At 41.7% G+C, this 20,314-nt stretch overlaps 1 protein-coding gene across 2 annotated transcripts in view; it reads right to left on the bottom strand.

Moving 5' to 3' along the window:
• Positions 1–20,018, bottom strand: part of LOC104596711 (ion channel protein) — a 79,646-nt gene extending 59,628 nt beyond the window's left edge. For both annotated transcript variants that reach the window (XM_010257969.3, XM_088887906.1), the window contains exons 1-6: positions 19,172–20,018; positions 18,969–19,037; positions 18,236–18,868; positions 15,866–16,048; positions 15,727–15,786; positions 15,426–15,629 (exon numbers count right to left, since the gene is read on the bottom strand). In XM_010257969.3, coding sequence (XP_010256271.1) covers positions 15,426–15,629; positions 15,727–15,786; positions 15,866–16,048; positions 18,236–18,868; positions 18,969–19,037; positions 19,172–19,738 — 1,716 coding nt within the window. In that variant the 5' untranslated portion in view covers positions 19,739–20,018. The remainder of the gene's footprint in view (positions 1–15,425; positions 15,630–15,726; positions 15,787–15,865; positions 16,049–18,235; positions 18,869–18,968; positions 19,038–19,171) is intronic.
• Between the last annotated feature and the right edge of the window lie 296 nt (positions 20,019–20,314).

Genomic DNA, 20,314 nt, shown 5'->3' with positions numbered 1-20,314 from the left:
AGGCTTACCGTCAAATGGCCGCTTAGTCATCTTACCTTGGAGGCAAGGTTCACAAGTGGGAAGATTTTCTACGGTTAGAAAATCCAAAGGACCATCCTTTACCAGTCTTGTGATTCGGTCGACACCGATGTGGCCAAGTCGGTAATGCCAGAGGCACGTGAGATTTACTGTATCACGAGTCCTTTTCTTGGGATTTTCGACCGACGTAGTTTCGGTTAAGTTAGTTTCCAAAGAAGGATGCAGAACATAGAGACCGTTCTCTAGCTCCCCGCATGCGATGAATTTATTATTCCGTTTAACAGTAATCATATTACTAAAATAAACAGTATATCCATCAGCACACAATTTTGAAACAGAAATTAAATTCCTTCTCAAGTTCTGTACATAAAGACAATCTTTAAGTACAAGGACTCCTTCTTTAAAAACTAATTCTACGGTTCCTATTGCCGCAGCTGCAACACTTGCAGTTGTTCCCAAGAACAGTGTCACTTCACCTTCACTCAGCCTTCTGCTAACTTTGAACCCCTGCAGTGAGTTACACGCATGAGTTGAAGCCCCGGAGTCAACACACCAGGACACAGAAGTAACTAACATATTAGTTTCTATGACACAAGTTTCGATATTACCTTTCTTAAATTCCAGGTAGGTAGGACAGTTCCTCTTCCAGTGGCCGGTCTGCTTGCAGAAGTGACAGACATCAGATGCCTTGTTCTTCTTCTGCTTCTTGGGTTTGGTAGTCTTCTTCTGGGGCTTCTTTGCCTTTCTCTTTCTCTTGCCCGATTTGTTAGCTTCAGCAAGCATAACCACAGGCTCATCCTTCTTGAGTAAATCCTCGGCCCTCTGCAACATATTGCTGAGTTCCTGGACGCTGACATTCAGCTTATTCATATTGTAGTTCATAGTGAACGCATTGAAGGAAGAGGGCAAAGAATTTAGGATGGCATCCACTTGCGTGCCAAGATCTAGCCCGGATCCAAGAGCTTCAAGTTCGTTGATGTATCCCATCATCCGAAGACAATGGTCATGAACTTTCTGCCCTTTGGTCATCTGCGCGGTCATGAACAATTTCAGGACCTTCTGTCGAGTAGAACGGTTCTGCTCCTCATACATTGTCCTTAGACTGTCCAATATGTCCTTGGCAAGTTCGATCTGATCGAACTGCCTCTGTATTGAGTTGTCTAATGAGGCAATGACAAAGCAGCGGGCTAGGGAGTTCTTATCCTCCCAATCTTGGTAGTCCCTCCTACGGGCCTCAGAAGCCCTATCACCCGGACGTTCCGGGGCAGGATTTTTCACTACCTTGTCTAACTTTTCAGAAGTTAGGACCAGCATAAGATTTCTGTACCAGTCGGCATAGTTTGGGCCCTTAAGCTTGTTATCGTCAAGAAGCTTTGCAAATTGACCGTTTGCCATTTTCTGATAAAACAGCAAAATCATTAGTCCACAACCTTAGTTTGATTCATGTTTACCTACATAGATATGGCTTTTAATCTATGTTCCATTCCCATTTTGTTCATCTCTGAGATTTCCCTCCTATCTCTGTGACGGAGACGACGAAATGTCTCTGGAAATGTGGGAAATCACATGCGGTGTGTGAAGCCAACTGTTTCAGCTGCATAACCCCACCACCTTTCTGTGATGGATCATATCCACTCATCAAATGAGTTTCCCTTTGGCCTCTGTCAGACAAGGTTCAGAGCCGTTTTCAGGTAAACCCTTCTGTCAGTGAGTGCACACCCATCATATTCAGGTTACGCCAAGGTACCGTGAGAGAGTTCCCATTTTCTGGTGAAGCCCCTCCCACATCGGTCTATGACGCCCCTATCATCTTATGAAACACTCTAACAGATCCAACAGCAAATGGATAGCCCAATTTTATGGTGCGTTTCCTCATTACTGATGGACCCATCATTGTGCTAATGACGGAAGGCCTTTAGAGAGTCCATCATATGGATCTCCCTATCACTTGCATTCATATTTGCTGGAGGGAACAAAATCACGGCCTAGTTCTAATTTAGGTCAAACCAAAGTGGCTCCCACTGACTTTCATAAAGTCAGATTTCTGGTGGGCCTTAATCGGCTAGGGGTTCCGTACGCATCCCTTTTCAGGGTTGTGGGGCCCACCAGGCAAAGAGGGGGTCATCCAATGACCTTCAGGGACACCATGGCAATGATGTGCATTCAGCCATGGTGTGCGCAAGAGCCACTAACGAGTCATCACGGGCCAAGTACTTATGGCCCATGGTCGCAGCACATCAAACATCCAAACATCACATGTAAAGGAGGAATTGATCCAATCAATTAATTGCTGTAAAGCCCATTCAACGGCCCATTTAAAAACCAAGTCATTAACGATTAATGTCCACTAGGTGTATGGGCTGAATCGCAGATAGCAGTTCGGCCCATACAGCTTATCTCACAATAATGGGCTTTTGCAGTTTTAACCCTTTAAAACTGGGCTTTACAGGTGGGCCGAATTAATCCCTGTAATTGAACATCAGATTTGGAACAAAAGTGTGAGACAATTGGACTGAGAACAGCCCCTTTCGAAACCCAGATTCGGTCCAAACAGTTTTGGTCCAATCTAGTCCGAAATGGTCCAAAACTGATTTTCAATTCAAGAATTAATTATTGAATGATCTGAAATTAATAGTTTTGATTTCTAGCAAACACAAAACAATTATGGACTGTTCGCACCACCTGCAAAACAGAGGTTAATCACAAGGGTTGCAGTTTCATAAACTGCAAATCGCAGAATACGATTTCTCCATCTGCAAATCTCCTGCGCCGCCATCTTCTTCCATCTTCTTTAATCAAGAAAAATAACAGAAATCCTATTTCTATTAATTACATTCTTGATCAAATCCTATACATTCAGTCTAAAAAATAAAAAAAAATTATTTACAGACCGAATTGAATGAAATAAATAAATAGAAAAGAAAAAGGGTGCGCAGACCATCCGCGCTAAAACTGCACTGCGATCTCCAGGTTTGAACAGTCCATTAAATCAAAATAAATAAAGAACAATTCCAAATAAATTTTGGATTAAATAGAAATTAATTTCAGATCAATCGCCCTTAACAAGAAACAGTTTCTTGAAAAAAAAGAAGACAATCTGCGCAAATCTTGAAAGAACACCTTCTATCCATCTGCGCAGGGTCAGATCTGATTTTCTTTTGGTTCAAGATTCGAACCTGTGGCTCTGATACCACTGAAAGAATGGTAGGATCCATCTAATGGACGCCATAAAGGTTGCGGAATGGGTGGGGCGAATTTCAAAAATTTCCTACCTTCTCCCAACTGGGAATCATATTCCCTGAATTTAGAATACAATATTCAAGGATCTACTTGAACCCTAATCAAACCAGATCTGTACCAAAAGATAAATGGGAGGATTATACCTGATCCGGAGAAGCAGTATCTCCCAAAGTTGGTGTTCACGCCCAAAGAATGCTCCAAGATCTGTCCCCGCTGAAGATGACACAGCTGTTGATGGAACAGAACCAGCAGGGTGCGTCCTACACACTGGATCCTTCACAAGAATCCCCTGGATGTACTAAACACTGAATTCTTTCAGTCTTTCTTGCAAGACTGATGTCAAGAACTGGTTTCTTGACTTTCTTTTCTGCAAAGATCGAATCTTGCAACAATGCAGATGGCGGCGGCAGGAGGAGATCTCCAGAAACGAAAAGGCTGAACTGTTTTCTTTTCTGGAGAGTATGAGATCTAATCTCAAATCGCAGGAACCCTTCTTGCTTACCAAAACCCCTTGGATCGAAATCTGATTTCTCTCCCTCTTGGTACATTCGAAATTCTCCTCTCTTTTCTTCTTGATTAAGAAATCTCCTAATTAGGAGTTATCCCAATCCAAATCAGTATTTGGATAGGGGATAATCTTAATCCTTTTCCCAGATAGAGTTAGCTTACTCCTGATCTTATCAGGAGGTTACCAGATTCAAATCTGATTTGAATTTGGTCTCTAAGAGTGGATAAGGCTAAGAGCCCAATCCTTTTTGCTAACTTCAATCTCAAATTCGCCCCATTGATGGGTGATCATATCAGCCCACTTCGAAATGGGCTTTTGGCCCATTAAGTATTCAGTGTTTAATTAGTTTCCAATCTGCTGCCCAGTTGGGCTTCTTTGTATGGCGTGGGACCCAAGCATTGATCTACACACCAGCCACATGGGTTCGGCCCAGCCTTTAATAGAAGGCCCAGCCAAATTCACTGAAAAACTCAATGAACCCCTTGAGTCCATCGTATGAACCCTATGGGCCCAACACTTACATTAAGTGGTCCCTGGGCCAAGCCATCTTATAAAAACCCAGGGACTGTGGGCAGGTGCAAGATTAGCCCATCAGGTATTGTCCTAAATGGTCTTACACTTAACCTCTCAGCCCTTAATGATCAAACACTGCCCGACAAGAGAGGACCTCTCCCTCGGCTGCAAGGAACAGTGCCGCACTCTCCTCTCACATGGATCCCGGGAATTAAAACCATTTGCAAACATTTTGAAACCGTACATATATATGTAAATATATTAATTTTGCAAAAACAAAATTCCAACGATTGAAATCAACTGCCGGCAGTTTGGTTTCCATCAGAGAGAGTGCATTCCCGATCATTACCCTTTGTCCGACAAAGTGGCTGATTCTGTCACTATGACCACCCACTCAGATGAATTCTCAAACTGCCCCAACATACCCAGGTTTTGATCCCCACTAAGGATCTCACTGATTGGCATATCAAAGGCAGCCTGATCCAGCACCTAGTGAAGTGTCATAATCGAGTCTAGGGGTCAGGTGTAACTTTCCAGTTTTGCCCATCTATCTCCAAGGTCCAGGGCAAGACTGGAAATCTGGTCCGGTTCAAGGATTCAAGTAATCCCATGCTGTATGTGCCTCGGGTCTTACCCTGATGGCTGAGACAGGCCATCCCAACACTTGGTGGCACACCAGTATCAGCCTTGGCAGGATAAATCTCCCCAGACTTATCCAACGGCTGTGAACATTTAAAACTAACATGAGTCTCTACAAATGTCCAGTTTTAGGGTTTTACACAGAATTAAACCAAACAACATGAATCAAACATGCACTTTATTTATTTCCACTAAATAACAAAAGTACATCAAAATGATTGAAGCTAAGGGCATACAAAACTGTCTAACATATGGGGGGGCAGGGGTATAGGATGGGCTCAGGCTCCATCTTAGGGTGCTTCTGGAGGAATAATCACACTGTGGAGTGAGGAATCGGTGGAGTGCTTAGAGGAGTTGATAGGTAGATTTTCGGTGTCGGTAAAATTGAGGAATGTAAGTGATAATTTCACTTGGGTGATGTCAAATGTTTACGGGCCGAATTCTTATAGGGACATAAATGAATTGTGGGAGGAATTGGCGGCTGTTAGAGGATTGTGGCAAGGGCCTTGGTGTGTGGGAGGTGACTTCAATGTGATTAGACACACAGATGAATCAAATAACCCAAGACAAAAGATGACCACCAGCATGAGGAGATTTAACAGATTTATAGAAGATTTAGAACTGAAAGAGGTCATGACAGGACAGAACAGATTTACTTGGACCAATTGTCAGGAAAGCCCTACTCTATCCAAATTAGATAGATTTCTAGTGACACAAGAGTGGGAGGATCATTGGGGGAATTTGACAGGTAGAGTATTACCTAGGCTAACGTCGGATCACTGGCCAATTTGTCTTACTCAAGAAGGGAATGGGGGTGGACCAAAGCCTTTTCGGTTTGAAAATATGTGGCTCACAGTCCCGGGCTTTGTGCAAAAGGTGAGAAGCTGGTGGGAGGAGGACACCTCGGTGGCTAGATGGGAAGGGATTAGATTCCATAGAAAGCTTAAGAATTTGAAAGGAAAGCTAAAGGAGTGGAATTTCAATCAGTTTGGGAGGATCGAAGAAAGAAAGTCTACCTTGATTAGTCGGATTGAAGAGATTGATAGAAAAGAGGAAGAAGAACAAATGGGCCTGGTCGAGAAGGAGGAGAGGACAAATTTGAAAAAAGAGTTGGAAGTTACACTGTTGAGAGAGGAGATATCATGGAAACAAAAGTCAAGAGAAAGGTGGATAAAGGAAGGTGATGGAAAACTAGATACTTTCATGCAATCACAAATGGTAGGAGAAAGAAAAATTGCATCTCTATGTTGGAATTGGAAAATGGAATTATCATCACACAACAGAATGACATCGCAAAGGCTTTTGTGGATCACTTCAAACAAATTTATAGAAGGCCAGTAGAGAACAGACGGATCTTAGAGGGTTTGACATGGCTTGTTTTAGATAGCACCTTGAGTAGAGAATTAGAAAGTGGTTTTAAGGTGGAAGAAGTGAAAGCAGCTATTTTCTCTATGGATAGGTCCAAGGCTCCGGGTCCAAATGGATTTACCATGGCTTTTTACCAAGATTGTTGGGAGTGGCTTAAGGAAGATTTAATGAAGGTTTTTGAGGAATTCTATCACAGAGGGATGATAAGTAGAGGGGCTAATGCCACTTTTATTACGTTGATTCCTAAGAAATCAGGAGCATGTCACCACAAGGACTTTAGACCAATCAGCTTAGTGAAAAGTCAATACAAAATCATAGCCAAGGTTCTCTCTAACCGCCTAAAGAAGGTACTTCCATCAATCATATCACAGTATCAAGGAGCTTTTATCAAAGAAAGACAGATTTCAGATCAGTTGCTCATTGCAAATGAGTGTGTAGAGGATTTTAGGAAGAATGAGAGGAAAGGTATTGTGTGCAAGTTGGATCTGGAGAAAACCTACGATTTTATGGACTGGGGTTTCTTAATTGAAGCTTTGAGCAATTGTGGTTTTGGTGCAAGATGGTGCAAGTGGATGGATTAGAGGTTGCCTAAAATCTTGTCATTTTTCAGTCTTGGTGAATGGGTCGGTTATAGATTTCTTTGGTGCTATGAGAGGCCTGAAATAGGGGGATCCTCTTTCACTGTTTCTATTTACTATTGTTGCAGAGGTGTTCAACAGATTGATCATAAAAGCAGATGAAATGGGTGTCTTAAGAGGGTGGAGAGTGGGGAGAGACAGGGTAATGGTAACCCATCTTCAATTTGCAGACGACATCATTATTTTTTGTGAGGGGGAAAGTGAGGAGGAGGCTAGGAATCTGAGGAGGTTATTGAGCTTGTTTGAGATGTAAACAAATTTGAAGGTTAATCTCAATAAAAGTGTAGTAGCTGGGGTAAATATGGGGCAGGAGGAGTTGGAGCAGTGGGCAAGGGAACTCAGATGTGTGTCCAGTGATTGGCCTATGAAGTACTTAGGACTCCCTTTAGGTGCAAACCCTAGGTCTGTGACCTTCTGGAGCCCGGTAGTGGATAGATTTGAGAAGAAGTTAGCGGCTTGGAAGAGGAACTATATTTCTTTGGGAGGTAGGATAACCTTAACCAAATCCACCTTAGCTAACATTTCGGTCTATTACCTATCGGTGTTTAGTGTACCTCAGGTGATTGTTAAGAAGTTGGAGAAAATTATGCGGGTTTTCTTGTGGGAACCGGGAGAAACAAAGAAGGATCACCTAATCAGATGGGAAATAGTTTGTAGATGGAAGGAGGATGGAGGGCTGGGGTTAGGAAGGCTGAAAGAAAAGAGCCAGTCTCTTTTGGAGAAGTGGTTGTGGAGATTTCCGAGAGAATCAGATAGGTTATGGCATAAAGTGATCGCTAGCATTCATGGGCTCTCTGTGAATGGGTGGGATGCTGAAACTTCTAGCAGGGCCTCTTGCTTTTCACCCTGGAGAGCAATTCAGAAATGCCTTCCATCCTTTCTCAATCACATCAGATTCGATTTTAATTCAGCAACAAGATCAAGTTCTGGGAGGATCTTTGGGTGGGTGAAGTCCCTTTAAAGGTTTCTTTCCCTTCTTTGTTCACCCTTTCTGCTGTCCAGGGTAAGCCAATTTCTGAGTTTCTGCTCCCCTCTCCCTCGGCTAACAGGCTTGGGTGGAATCTAGGTTTTCGTAGAAATGTGAGGGACACTGAGTTAGGCCTTCTTTCAAATCTTCTACACATTCTTGAAGGGGTTTTCCCAGACCTAAGTAAACAAGATGATAGAATTTGGACTCTACATCCTTCTGGGGTTTTCAGTTGTGCTTCTTTTTTCAAATCGTTGTCTATGCCTTCTCAACCAAATACTCCCTTTCCAGTCAAAGAGACCTGGTATCATCCGATTCCCCCAAAAGTGAGTGCTTTTTGTTGGAAGGTCTTCCATGGTGCAATCAACACTTGTGATATTTTACAGAGGAAGAGACCTGGATGGTGCCTCTCCCCTAATTGGTGCTGCTTGTGTGAATCCAATGGTGAATCTGCTCTTCACTTGTTCATTTCCTGTCCTTTTGCTTGTGGTATTTGGGATCGGTTCTTTTCTCTTTTTGGGTGCAGGTGGAATACTCTGGACAGATTGGACAGGTTGTTCGATAGATCCACTTTCAGCTGGCCAAAAAGGAGGGGAAGACTGATGTGGAGGTGCACAAGAGCAGCAATAATATGGACCCTATGGGAGGAAAGAAATAAGCGTATATTTGAGGAAAAGAAAAGAAGCAAAGAAAGTGGCCTTCTGGATAAAGACTTTGGAGTTGTTCTCAGATTTCTCTATTGATGACATATTAAGGAACTGGAGAACAATTGCAGCCTCAACTTCAGCTAAGCGGAGGACACTAAAGGAATGGGAACCCCCAGAGGTAGGTTTCTTGAAATTAAATTTCGATGGAAGTAGTTTTGGGAACCCAGGGCCCTCTGGAATTGGAGGGGTTCTAAGGAATGAAAGCAGAGTGATTTTGGGAATGTACTCAGGTCCCATTGGGGTGTGTGACTCTGTAACAGCAGAATTGAAGGCAGTACTTTATGGGATGCAGAAATCTTTGGAAATGGGGTTCCGGAAGCTAATAGTTGAAGGCGACTCCAAAATAGTAATAAGTTGGTTTAAGCAGAACGAGAAGATTCCTTGGTTTTTCATAAACAATTTCAAACAGTTCAAGAGGTTCTCAAGGGATATGCAGCTGATATTTCAATGGGCTCCTAGATCGGCAAATGGCTTAGCTGACCATCTAGCAAAGCAAGGGGTAAACAGAGCAGAGTGCTTTTGGGCTCAATTGTGAGACTCATCACCAATTTGTCTATGTTTTCTATTGTTGGTGACCGAGGCTGCCCATGTTTCTGTATTATCTTTTTCCTTTAAGTAATGAAATCTACTTTGATTATTGATCAAAAAAAAAAAAAGAGTAGTCATTTGCTTGAAATAGCAAATCTAGCCTAGTAAAACCTTAATTTGATTTCCATTTGCATCCGTTCACTCAATGGAGCAAATTGGAGGAGAAGCCAAATATCCCACAAATTTCGGGTTTGGACATGGGGGGGGGGCCTATGGAGACTCTATTAAGGGTAGCGACCACTATGAAGTTGGATGGAACCAATTATTTAGCCTGGTCTCAGTCAATTAAAATACGTGTATAGTAGAGGGAAATGGGGGTACATTACAGGGAGATTCAAAAGAATCTACACAGTAGAAGGAGATTCAAAAAAACTACACAGTAGAAGGAGATTCAAAAGAAAGCATTAAAGAAGCACTACAGAGTCATTTGGAAGTAGAAGGATGTTAATGTCAAGTATGTAGGGGTAATTTTGTCTTTGTTCTTGTGTTTAGGTGCTGATGTGTAGGTTTATGTTAGATTTAATGTCTCTAACTTAAGTAGGGGCATATGTGACTTTTTAACATTATTTTAGTAATATAAAATACATCTGGCCGAATGGGAGAGTGAACTTTTTCTCTCATTCGAACCAGAATCTTTTCTTCTTGTTTCTCTTCTACTCTTCTCCTTTCTCTCTTTCTCTCCTTCTCTCTTCTCTCTCTCTTCCTTGACTGTTATCAGTCTAACAGGCAGACTAAACACTAACATGGTATCAGAGCTAAACTGAGCAAATCGGATCTGCCCAGAATTCTGTTATCTACACACCCAGCCTAGGGTTCTCTCTTATTTTCTTCGCCATCAGCTAGAGATAAGGGACAAGGCTGAAAAGGAGAGATCACCCTCTTCCCTTGGAGCTTTCTATGCCTCCAGTTGTGGTGTTTGTGGTCGGTTGCTGCAGTTTCTAAGAAGCCCTCCCATAATCGATGAAGAGAAGAGGGCTGATTCGTGTGGTGCAGTGGGTGTCTTGTGTGGTCTGATTTTCGGTGATCAGTTAAGAGGTTTTATGCATTTTTTTTTGTGTGAATCAAATAAGAAGTATATTTCAGACTGTATGGTGGGATTTCAGATTGTAGTGTGCTAGGGTTTGTGCACCCTTCAGTGTGATTCGAAGGGAGGGTGTTCCTCAAACAGTGTTGGGAAGTTTCAGGCAGTCGTGGAGTTGGGTTTGTGGTGTAAAGAGTGCAATTTGCAGCAGTAGTAAGTGCTGAAATCAGGGTGTAGTGTGATCTAGTGTGCATTTTGCCGAATTCAGCAATATCAAAATTCAGCAATGGGAGACAACAGTGATAGCAAGACTAGTGTGATGGTCCCTACTGACTACCTGAATGTTCAAATGACCTCCATTAAGCTGAATAGAGAAAATTATGTACCTTGGGCCAAATCTGCATAAATCTTTCTTAAGGCAAAGAAGAAAGTGAAGCACATAAGGGATGAAAAACCTTCCACCGATTCTCCTGAGTATGATGATTGGGAGCAGGCAAATGCACATATCATCACATGGTTATGGAATAGTAGGGAACTCAAGATTAGTGTAAATTTCATGTTCCTTGATACTGCCAAAGAAGTGTGGGACCATGCTAAAAAGTTGTATTCGGGTCAAGACAACACAACTAGAGTATATCAGTTGTACCAGGAATACTTTAATCTACAACAGGGTAATCAGAGTCTTGAGGAGTACTATGTTAATATGAGAAACATTCGTAATGAATTGAATGTTTATCACCCCCTCACTTCTGATGTCAAAATTCAGCAACAACAGAGAGAACTTGATGTGACTCGGTTTTTGGTGGGGCTGAAATCTGAATATGAACCAGTGCGGGCTCAGATACTAGAAGGGTCAACTCTCCCTTCCTTAGAAGAGGTGTTTGCTCGACTCAGGAGGATTTCCATTGGATCTACCGAGAACCCTAATATTTCTGATAGATCAGCCCTAACAGTATCCAAAGGCCGTGGTGTTAGAGATGGAGCTCGGAGAGCTCAATCTGGCCATAGTGGTAGTAGTGGACCGGCATATGGCCAGAGTGGTGGTAGTGGACCTACATATAACCGTGGTGGTGGTCGTACTGGAGGTCGAGATTCAGGGGGAGCCCGTGGCAGAGGACGTAGTTCGGGTCCAAGGAGGTGTACACACTGTGGTATGGATGGACATACCATCAATTATTTCTATGACTTGCATGGTCCACCTTCAACTTGGGCCAATCATGCCATGACTAGTGGCAGTAGCTTCAGACAGGAGAGCCATTTAGCCAATCGGGTACCTCCTACATCCACAGATGTTGCTGGGAAGGAGATGATGAGTATTCCCCGTGATGAGTATGAGAGGTTAGTACAAGCCACATCTCAGCAGAACACGGCCACTCTTGCACGCTCAGGTATGGCTTGTCTGACATCCACACCCCATCCCTGGATTATTGATTCTGGAGCCTCCAATCACATGACTAGAACTCCAGGTGTGTTTTCTTCCCTCTCTCATTGCTCAACATCACAATTTGTTACCCTTGCTAATGGTTCCACATCCTCCATTTGTGATGTTGGTAATGTTGACCTGGACCCTGTATCCCTATCCTCAATTTTGTATGTCCCTAAATTTCCTTTTAATCTTATGTCTGTTAATAAGTTGACCAAGTCTCTTAATTGCTCCATTACCTTTTACCCCTCTTCGTGTGTTTTTCAGGATCTCAAGACGGGGATGAAGATTGGTGGAGGGCATGAAGCTGGTGGATTGTATTATCTTGATGGTGGTGGAATTACGTCAACAGCTCTCCAATCGTCCATCTCTCCTCTCCAGTGGCACTATCGATTTAGTCATCCTTCATTGAAAGCTTTGAAGTCTTTGGTTCCTTCAGTGAGTCATCTTTCTGTTTTAGATTGTGAGTCGTGTCAGTTGGGGAAACATCATCGTGTTCCCTTTAGTCCTAGAGTTGATAATCATGTATTGAGTCCTTTTTCTTTGGTTCATTCAGATGTTTGGGGTCCTTATAAAGTGATGTCATACAATGGATATAAATATTTTGTCATTTTTGTTTATGATTATTCAAGGATGACGTGGCTCTATTTAATGAAAGAAATAAGTGAATTGTTTACCATTTTCCAAAAGTTTTATGCTGAGATTCGCAACCAATTTGGTGTTCACATTAAAATTTTTCGTTCTGATAATGGCCGTGAATATCTCTCTTCATCATTTCAGGAATACCTAGACCAACACGGCATTACCCATCAGACTTCATGTACCTACACCCCACAACAAAACGGGGTGGCTGAGAGAAAGATCGTCACCTCTTGAATACTGCTCGGTCCCTCATGCATCACATGAATGTTCCCAAATCCTTTTGGAGTGATGCAGTGCTTACTTCCTACTTCTTGGTTAACCGGATGCCCACGTCTATCCTCGATGGTCATTCTCCGTTCACCACATTGTTTCCTACCTTGTCTCCGTTTCCTCTCTCTCCTCAAGTTTTTTGATGTGTTTGTTTTGTTCATAATCTGGGGCTAGGAATGGACAAGTTAGATGCACGGTTTATTAAGTGCATCTTCCTTGGCTATTCCCGGACTCAAAAAGGGTATAAGTGTTATCACCCTAGCTCTCGATGTTCATTTGTATGTGCTGATGTTACTTTCTTTGAGTCTACTCCATTCTTCTTGGGGTCCGGTGATGTTTCTTCCTCCTCATCACCTCCTCCCCTTCCTCTTCCAGTTGTGGATTCTGTTCCTCTTGTTCCCGCAGTGACCAAGTCTTTGCCTTCGATGCCACCACCTGTTGAACGACCACCGATCCATCACATGTATACACATCGCCCACATGTACCGGCACCTCCTCCAGCTTCATCATTGTCGACAGATCTGGCAGCTGTTACCACACCAGCCCCAACCCTAGTACATGATCTTGATCTTCCCATTGCCTTGCGGAAAGGTAAGCATAGTTGTACCCTTCATCCTATTTCTAATTATGTTTCACTGACTCAACTTTCCAGTTCTCATCGCCAATTTATCTCTTTGTTATCCTCTATTGTTATACCTAAAGATGTCCAGGAAGCTATTGCCTCTCTAGGATGGTGTCGTGCAATGGAAGAAGAACTCTCAGCTCTGGCTCATAATCATACATGGGAACTCACCACTCTTCCTCCTGGTAAGCAGGTTGTTGGTTGTAAGTGGGTTTATACGGTTAAGTACTTACCTGATGGTAGTGTAGAGCAGCTGAAAGCTAGATTGGTTGCCAAAGGGTATTCCCAAACCTATGGTATTGATTACACAGAGACTTTCTCCCCGGTTGCTAAGATTGGTTCAGTCCATGTTGTGATTTCTCTTGCTGCGATGTATGATTGGCCCCTCTATCAGCTTGATATCAAGAATGCCTTCTTGCATGGTGATCTACTCGAGGAGGTCTATATGGAGCAACCACCGATGTTTGTTGCTCAGGGGGAGGATGGTAAGGTGTGCCGGCTACTGAAGACCATCTATGGGCTTAAACAGTCTCCTCGAGCATGGTTTGGCAGATTTAGTGAGGTAGTAAAGAAGCTTGGTATGAAACAGTGCCAATTTAACCATTCCGTCTTCAATCATGACTCTCAGGCAGGGAAGATCCTATTAGTGGTGTATGTAGATGATATTGTCATTACCGAGAATGAAAAAATGGGCATTGACAGGTTGAAGATCTTTCTGCATGATCATTTTCAGACAAAAGACCTTGGTAAATTGAAGTATTTCTTGGGGATAGAAGTAGCAAGGTCCAAGCATGGTATAAACTTGTGTCAGAGGAAATATGCTCTTGATTTGCTTGAAGAAACAGGTTTGTTAGGTGCTAAACCAGCTGAAACTCCTATGGAAACAAAAACTAAGTTGAGCAGTAATATGGGTGCAGTGTTTGAAGACCCTGGCAGATACCGGCGGCTGGTAGGTAAACTGAACTACCTAACCATCACTCGGCCATACATTTCATTCGTAGTTAGTGTGGTAAGTCGGTTCATGCAGAAACCTCTGGTTCCACATTGGGATGCGGTTATAAGGATTGTGAGGTATTTAAAGGGGGCCCCTAGTTGCAGTTTGATATACAGAAGTGGTTGAAAACTTGAAATAGAAGGATATACTGATGCTGATTGGGCCGGTTCTGCATCTGATAGAAGATCTACCACAGGCTATTGCACTTTTCTTGGGGGTAATCTGGTGACATGAAAAAGCAAGAAGTAGACAGTTGTGGCAAGAAACAGTGCAGAGGCAGAATATAAAGCTATGGCACATACTACTTGTAAATTAGTGTGGCTAAGGAACCTTCTACAGGAGATGAGATACACTATTGATACTCCAATGAAGCTCTACTATGACAATCAGGTTGCAGTTCACATTTCCTCTAATCCGGTGTTTCATGAGAGACCAAACACATAGAGGTTAACTGTCACTTTGTTAGAGAGAAGGTGCTGAGTGGAGTGATAGACACTACATATGTCAACACGGGGAACCAGTGGGCAGATTTGTTTACTAAAGGGTTGAGTCGAGGGAGAGGGGACTACATATGTAACAAGCTGTGATTATATGATATATACTCTCCAGCTTGAGGGGGAGTGTTAGTGTCGAGTATGTAGGGGTAATTTTGTCTTTGTGCTTGTGTTTAGGTGCTGATGTGTAAGTTTATGTTAGATTTAATGTCCCTAACTTAAGTAGGGGCATATGTGACTTTTCCACATTATTTTAGTAATATAAAATACATCTGGCCGAATGGGAGAGTGAACTTTTTCTCTCATTTGAACCAGAATCTTTTCTCCTTGTTTCTCTTCTACTCTTCTCCTTTCTCTCTTTCTCTCCTTCTCTCTTCTCTCTCTCTTCCTTGACCGTTATCAGTCTAACAGGCAGACCGAACACTAACAAAGGAGATTCAAAAGAAGTTGTGGGGTCAACGATGAAAACAGTACTGGTTCATGGAGGTACAAACATGTATTGAGCAAGATAAAGCATCTAACTGTGGTGGTAAGGGCTTTCTTTATGTGGACCCAAAGATCAGCCAATAGTATGGCTGATGCTTTGCCAAGACAAGGAGTGAAGAACAACCAACATTTTGGTGGTTAGTTTCCCAAGGGGAAAGTATGTAATATAAAATCAAGAATTTGTACAGTTGTAAATAGGGAAAGGTAGCAAAACTAACCCAATTATAAGGGTGTTTGGCACTTCAGATTGTTAAAGTAAACTGTTAATGATGCAAAAAAAAACTAACCTGTGCAAGGCCAGGCTGGAGAGCACATTGTATCATTAGACGCCCAATCACATCATGTGCAACAACTGTTTCAATAAGTTCTCCTCCAACAAGCTTCACTAATGGCTCATTGTCAAGATCACTCATTTCTACAACAATATGACCCCTCAAACCCTCCTTCACTCCAGTTAGGCTTAATACAACTCGCAAAGCACGTGCATCGCTCTGATAATGAACAATTTATGACAAGCATAACTCAGCACAAGTAACTCGCATGAAAAAGAATGTACAAGTTTTGGAAATTGAGAAAAGAGAATGAAACCTGATCTGCATTTTCATCAGATGCCAATACAATGATGGCACGTGCCTTTGAAACTGAAACCTGTACAAATGCAAACGGTAATATCAATTTAAAAATGGCATGACGCAGAAAATAAATGCACTAAGCCATTTTAGCATACTTTCTTTAAGTCGGCCAGTATGAGAGGACTGCCACTTCTGCATATGACAGAGGTCCCCATAAAGTCAAACTCTAGCTTTGATATGTCCATCTCCATTTCTTCCTTGTCTCTTTCTGCAAGCACCACAACTACCCCACCACCAATGCTCTTATTTGCAATTGATAGCTGCTTTAGAAGCGAGCCCTGTGGATTCTCTTTAGTCAGCAAATAGATATCTGAAGTATATAACAAAAGCGATGATATGCTGAGATGCAGTCAGCCAAAAGAACTCAAAGAGGAGTTAGAAAATGAAGTGGAGTTGGAAGTGGAGTCAAAAGAATATAAAGCACCTATCTTAAGAAAAGATGCTTGAATCTAATATTCAACATGAAGTGAAGTTGGAACAATCCTCTCAAGTTATGGCAGCATGTAACATGCTTTGTACTTCTGTGGTCTTTTATTCCTTAATCCCCTACATATATAGCAATTCTCTTTATAGATTTCTAGAATTCCAGAAACATGTTGACATAATATGTGCTAGATATTAGTTAACACACATCTCAAATGGATGTGTCTATCTTTATTTACATATAAAATACGCATAAAGATACATTACATGGTTTATATTCTACAATTTCAATTTCTACTCTTCTCATATTTACTTACCAACAAAGTGAAAGTGCACGTACATGCAGAGAAACATAAATCATACAAACATGTGTTTTTGTAGAGAACAGGTCCACATTTGTGAATGTTTTGTGGTCTTCCTATGTCTGACACCCTAATTCTATTCTAGGCATGACAATCAAGTCCACATCCATGAGTCATAGTTTATTCCAGAAGAACTGTTTGTAAAACCTAAAGTAGTAGGTATCCATCCAAAAAAAAAAGAAAACAAAAAAAGATTTAGTAGTAGGTAAATTATTTAAGCCTGCTGATATTGCATAGTGTGATCAAGTGTATTTAATGGACTGTGTACTACATGAGAATGCCAGGAGACATATGAGACTTTTTATGATCACTTTTTCCCTATCTTAGAGCATAAACTTCATCCTTTAGGAACAGGAAAAAATAATTAAGGGCCCGTTTGGTTTGCAGGAATAGGGGTCTGGAATCGGAATCGGAATGGGCCACTCCGGTTCCAACCATTTGGTTGGGCGGAATTGGAATCCCATTCCCATTCCTCGTGGAATGGCATAACCCCATTTGAGGGAATGGACATTCCCTCCCCCTCCCTTGGGAATGAAATCCCATTCCAGCTGATTTCCCATTCCCATATAGATTCCTGTTTGAACCAAACAGACTATGGGAATAGACCACTCCAATTCCAATTACGGAGGATTTTGAATCTGATTCCAATTCCAATTTCGAATGTGAACCAAATGGACCCTAACAGTTTTTTGATAGATAGCAAGATTTCACTCAAAGGTATAAACAGATATGTGCAAGGATATCAAAGAATATCCAGAAATTGGTGTAGGATTACCCCATTAGAAAGAGATTACAATTGATCCCCGAACAAAAGCTCCCTATTAACCCCTTGTTTGGCTACAGAATCAATCAACCCATTTCCCAACCTTAGGACCCACTGAATTGTTAATGTCATCTCCCTCGTTAGCCATTTTATCTTCTTAATAACATCCCTGTAAGTCCAGGCTACCTTTCTTCTCATCAAGTACCAAAAGAATACACGATTTCACGCTAGATATTTGAAAATGCAGAATATCACTTGTAATCCTATTACATGAAATTTCCATTATGACTAGTATTTAAACAACATGGTTAATACTTCTCATAAAATTCCTAAATTCTAATGATGAACATAGCTTGTGAGGTTAAGATGACAATAAAGGCAAAAAATATTAGTACTATTTTAACGATGATTATCATTTTACAAAGGCAGTAACTTTAAACAAAACAATTTTTTTGTTCCTTCTTTTCTTTTTTCACATGGAAAATAGCAATGACCTGGATTCTAAGTTCAAACAATTGCAGAATTTTTTTCTGTCAGCTCATTTCAAGTTTAATACACCATTTCCAAACAATTGCAAATAGATGCATCAAAGGAGATATTCTTCACTCACTGACAATGAAAATCAGCAAAGGCATTTCATAATTAAGAACAAATTTTCAAGCAATGAACCACAAATTTATAAATCCTTGACACAAAAATAGTTCATGGATAGAGAATCTTCCAATGTAAAAATTGTAATTGCACAGTGGAGCTTAGGAGATTTACAGAATTAAATGGTTAGTGAATAAAACTGAAACACTACAAAAACTTTATGAAAGTAGTGCATCTCAAGGTTATGGTTTGACGTTGAGCGTGAACCAGGTCCTTTTACCATCAAAACTTAATAAAGAAAATAATGCCTAAGTCTCTTGAATTACCAATTTGTCGCTCCAACCAAGTATTAATATGTGGTTACTTTCTATGACTTCACTTTTCCCTTTCCGTAGTGAATCAACCTTCTCTGAAATTGCATCAGAAACAAGGCCAAGCATCATTGCAAAGATTAGCATGCCTCCTGAGCTTATGAACACAGACACAACCCTTGGCCCAATCCCAACTCTGTCAGCATGATTTCCGGAGTCTGCTACAAAAGTCCATGAAAGCCAAAGAGCCTCAGAAAGGTTACAATCACCAACAGCATACAATGCTAAGCCACCAAATCCAATAAGAAGTACAGTTGCAAGAAGAAGTGCAAACAGCTTCGCATATGGATAGACAGAGAAGAATACATCCACCCTATATGCAATTCTCTTTTTCAATGGAACCTCTTCATCATTACTCTTTTTGGCATTCTTTTGGAGAGTCTTTATTCGGGGAAAGTAGTCCACAGATTTGTATAATAAAAATGGTGTCACGAGTATAACCACCACAGTGTATAAAGCAACACTTCTATTGTTATCACTACCAAAATATGAAAACGAACTATGGTCTTCCTGCTGCAAAACTTTGTTGTTGTCAGCACGAACTAAATCCTTTCCGTTACACATCTTACGAAGGTTAATAATATCTTCCTGCAAGCAAAGTAGATTCAATAAAAGAAGGATCTTTATACTCATTTCCCCATTTTTTCCACATGCAAATTTCCAACTCACAAACACTTTAAATTAATACCTGGAACCCTGCGACTTTCACTCGCAGAGAAACTGCACATAACACAGATAATATACAAGTAGTGGTGATCTGAAATAGAAGAAAACCAAAGAGAACATGTTCGAAGCTGGTAAGAATGCATCTAAATAGATAAATCACAAACTGAATACATTGACCAGCCAACTTCATTTTCTTAAAAAAGAACTCAAAACTCAAAAGCTAACCATTGGAAAGAAGAAAGAAGTTTTGAGTTGAGGAATCGTTCTAAAAAAGTATGGTATCATTGCAGAATGAGATGAACAAGAAGGAGAAGCATTAGACACTAGAACGGGCCCCTGCTTCATTTCTTCTTCCGCTTTCTTTTTCTCCTGGGAAACAGGAAGAGCCGGGGAAACAATCTGATCAATTTGATCTGCCGCCTCAATGCTTCCAGAACTTGAGTTCGTCGCAATGGGGGTATCAGACAAAAGAGACAATTCATGTTTTGAAGACCTTTCTGCCTTAACCTTGGTTCGACTCCGATCAACATGGGGACCGACGAACGATGGGAACAGCCAATCCCTATCAGCAATTCCTTCATTACCCTTTTCCAACAAATCCCCACAAGTAGAACCTCGATTAGCAAATGGAGGAGAAGTTGACACGCGACGAGCAGCAGATAATCGAGACCTGGGGAAGACATGGGCAGTTCGGTTATCGTCAGAAATTATCCGGGATTTCTTCAGCAGAGGAGGGCTTTCGAGTTGAACAGTGTTAGAGCTTGAGTTTGAATCTCCATCGCTCTTAGGCATTCTGCCGAAGAGGGAGAGTGCTTGGCTGGTTGGTTCATCCGCCGTTAGAGATATGGTGGTCTCTGCAGGAAGAATAAGGTCAGAGAGGGTTGGGAAGAGGGTCTGCAAGCTCTGAGAGACAAATTAGGGTTTTGTCAGGGGAGGTGGAGCTGACACAGTAACGATGGTGATGACTGATGACGATGTTTCTGGTTTTCTCGTTAGCGGTTTTTTGTTGAACGGTGGAGTCGGATTGGTATGCGAACGAAATAAAATGCTGCAAGTGGAAAACCCCCAAACTTACCAAGCATAGTCACCTTCACTGTAAATATGTCGGATCCAGGATAATATGTGGGCCCTCGTGGCCCATGTGGTCTCAGCTACTTCGCCGTGGCCGTTGATCACTCCCGAATTCAACGTTGATTGATCGGGATCACATGGCTGGTCAAGGCGGTCAGATCAGAGAAATTGGGCGGACCGGATGGACTAATTAAGACAGTTTGGACCCATCAACCACTTTGTTACCAAAAAAACGAACTGTTACACTGCGAGTTAGGGGTGGATTCTAGCCGACCCGAGCCAAATACTGTGAGGCTC

This window comes from Nelumbo nucifera, chromosome 5, assembly GCF_055504915.1.
Source record: "Nelumbo nucifera cultivar China Antique chromosome 5, China Antique-T2T, whole genome shotgun sequence".
Lineage (NCBI taxonomy): Eukaryota > Viridiplantae > Streptophyta > Magnoliopsida > Proteales > Nelumbonaceae > Nelumbo > Nelumbo nucifera.
The sequence above is the reverse complement of the archived record's forward strand: the minus strand, read 5'-3'. Positions and strand labels throughout refer to the sequence as shown.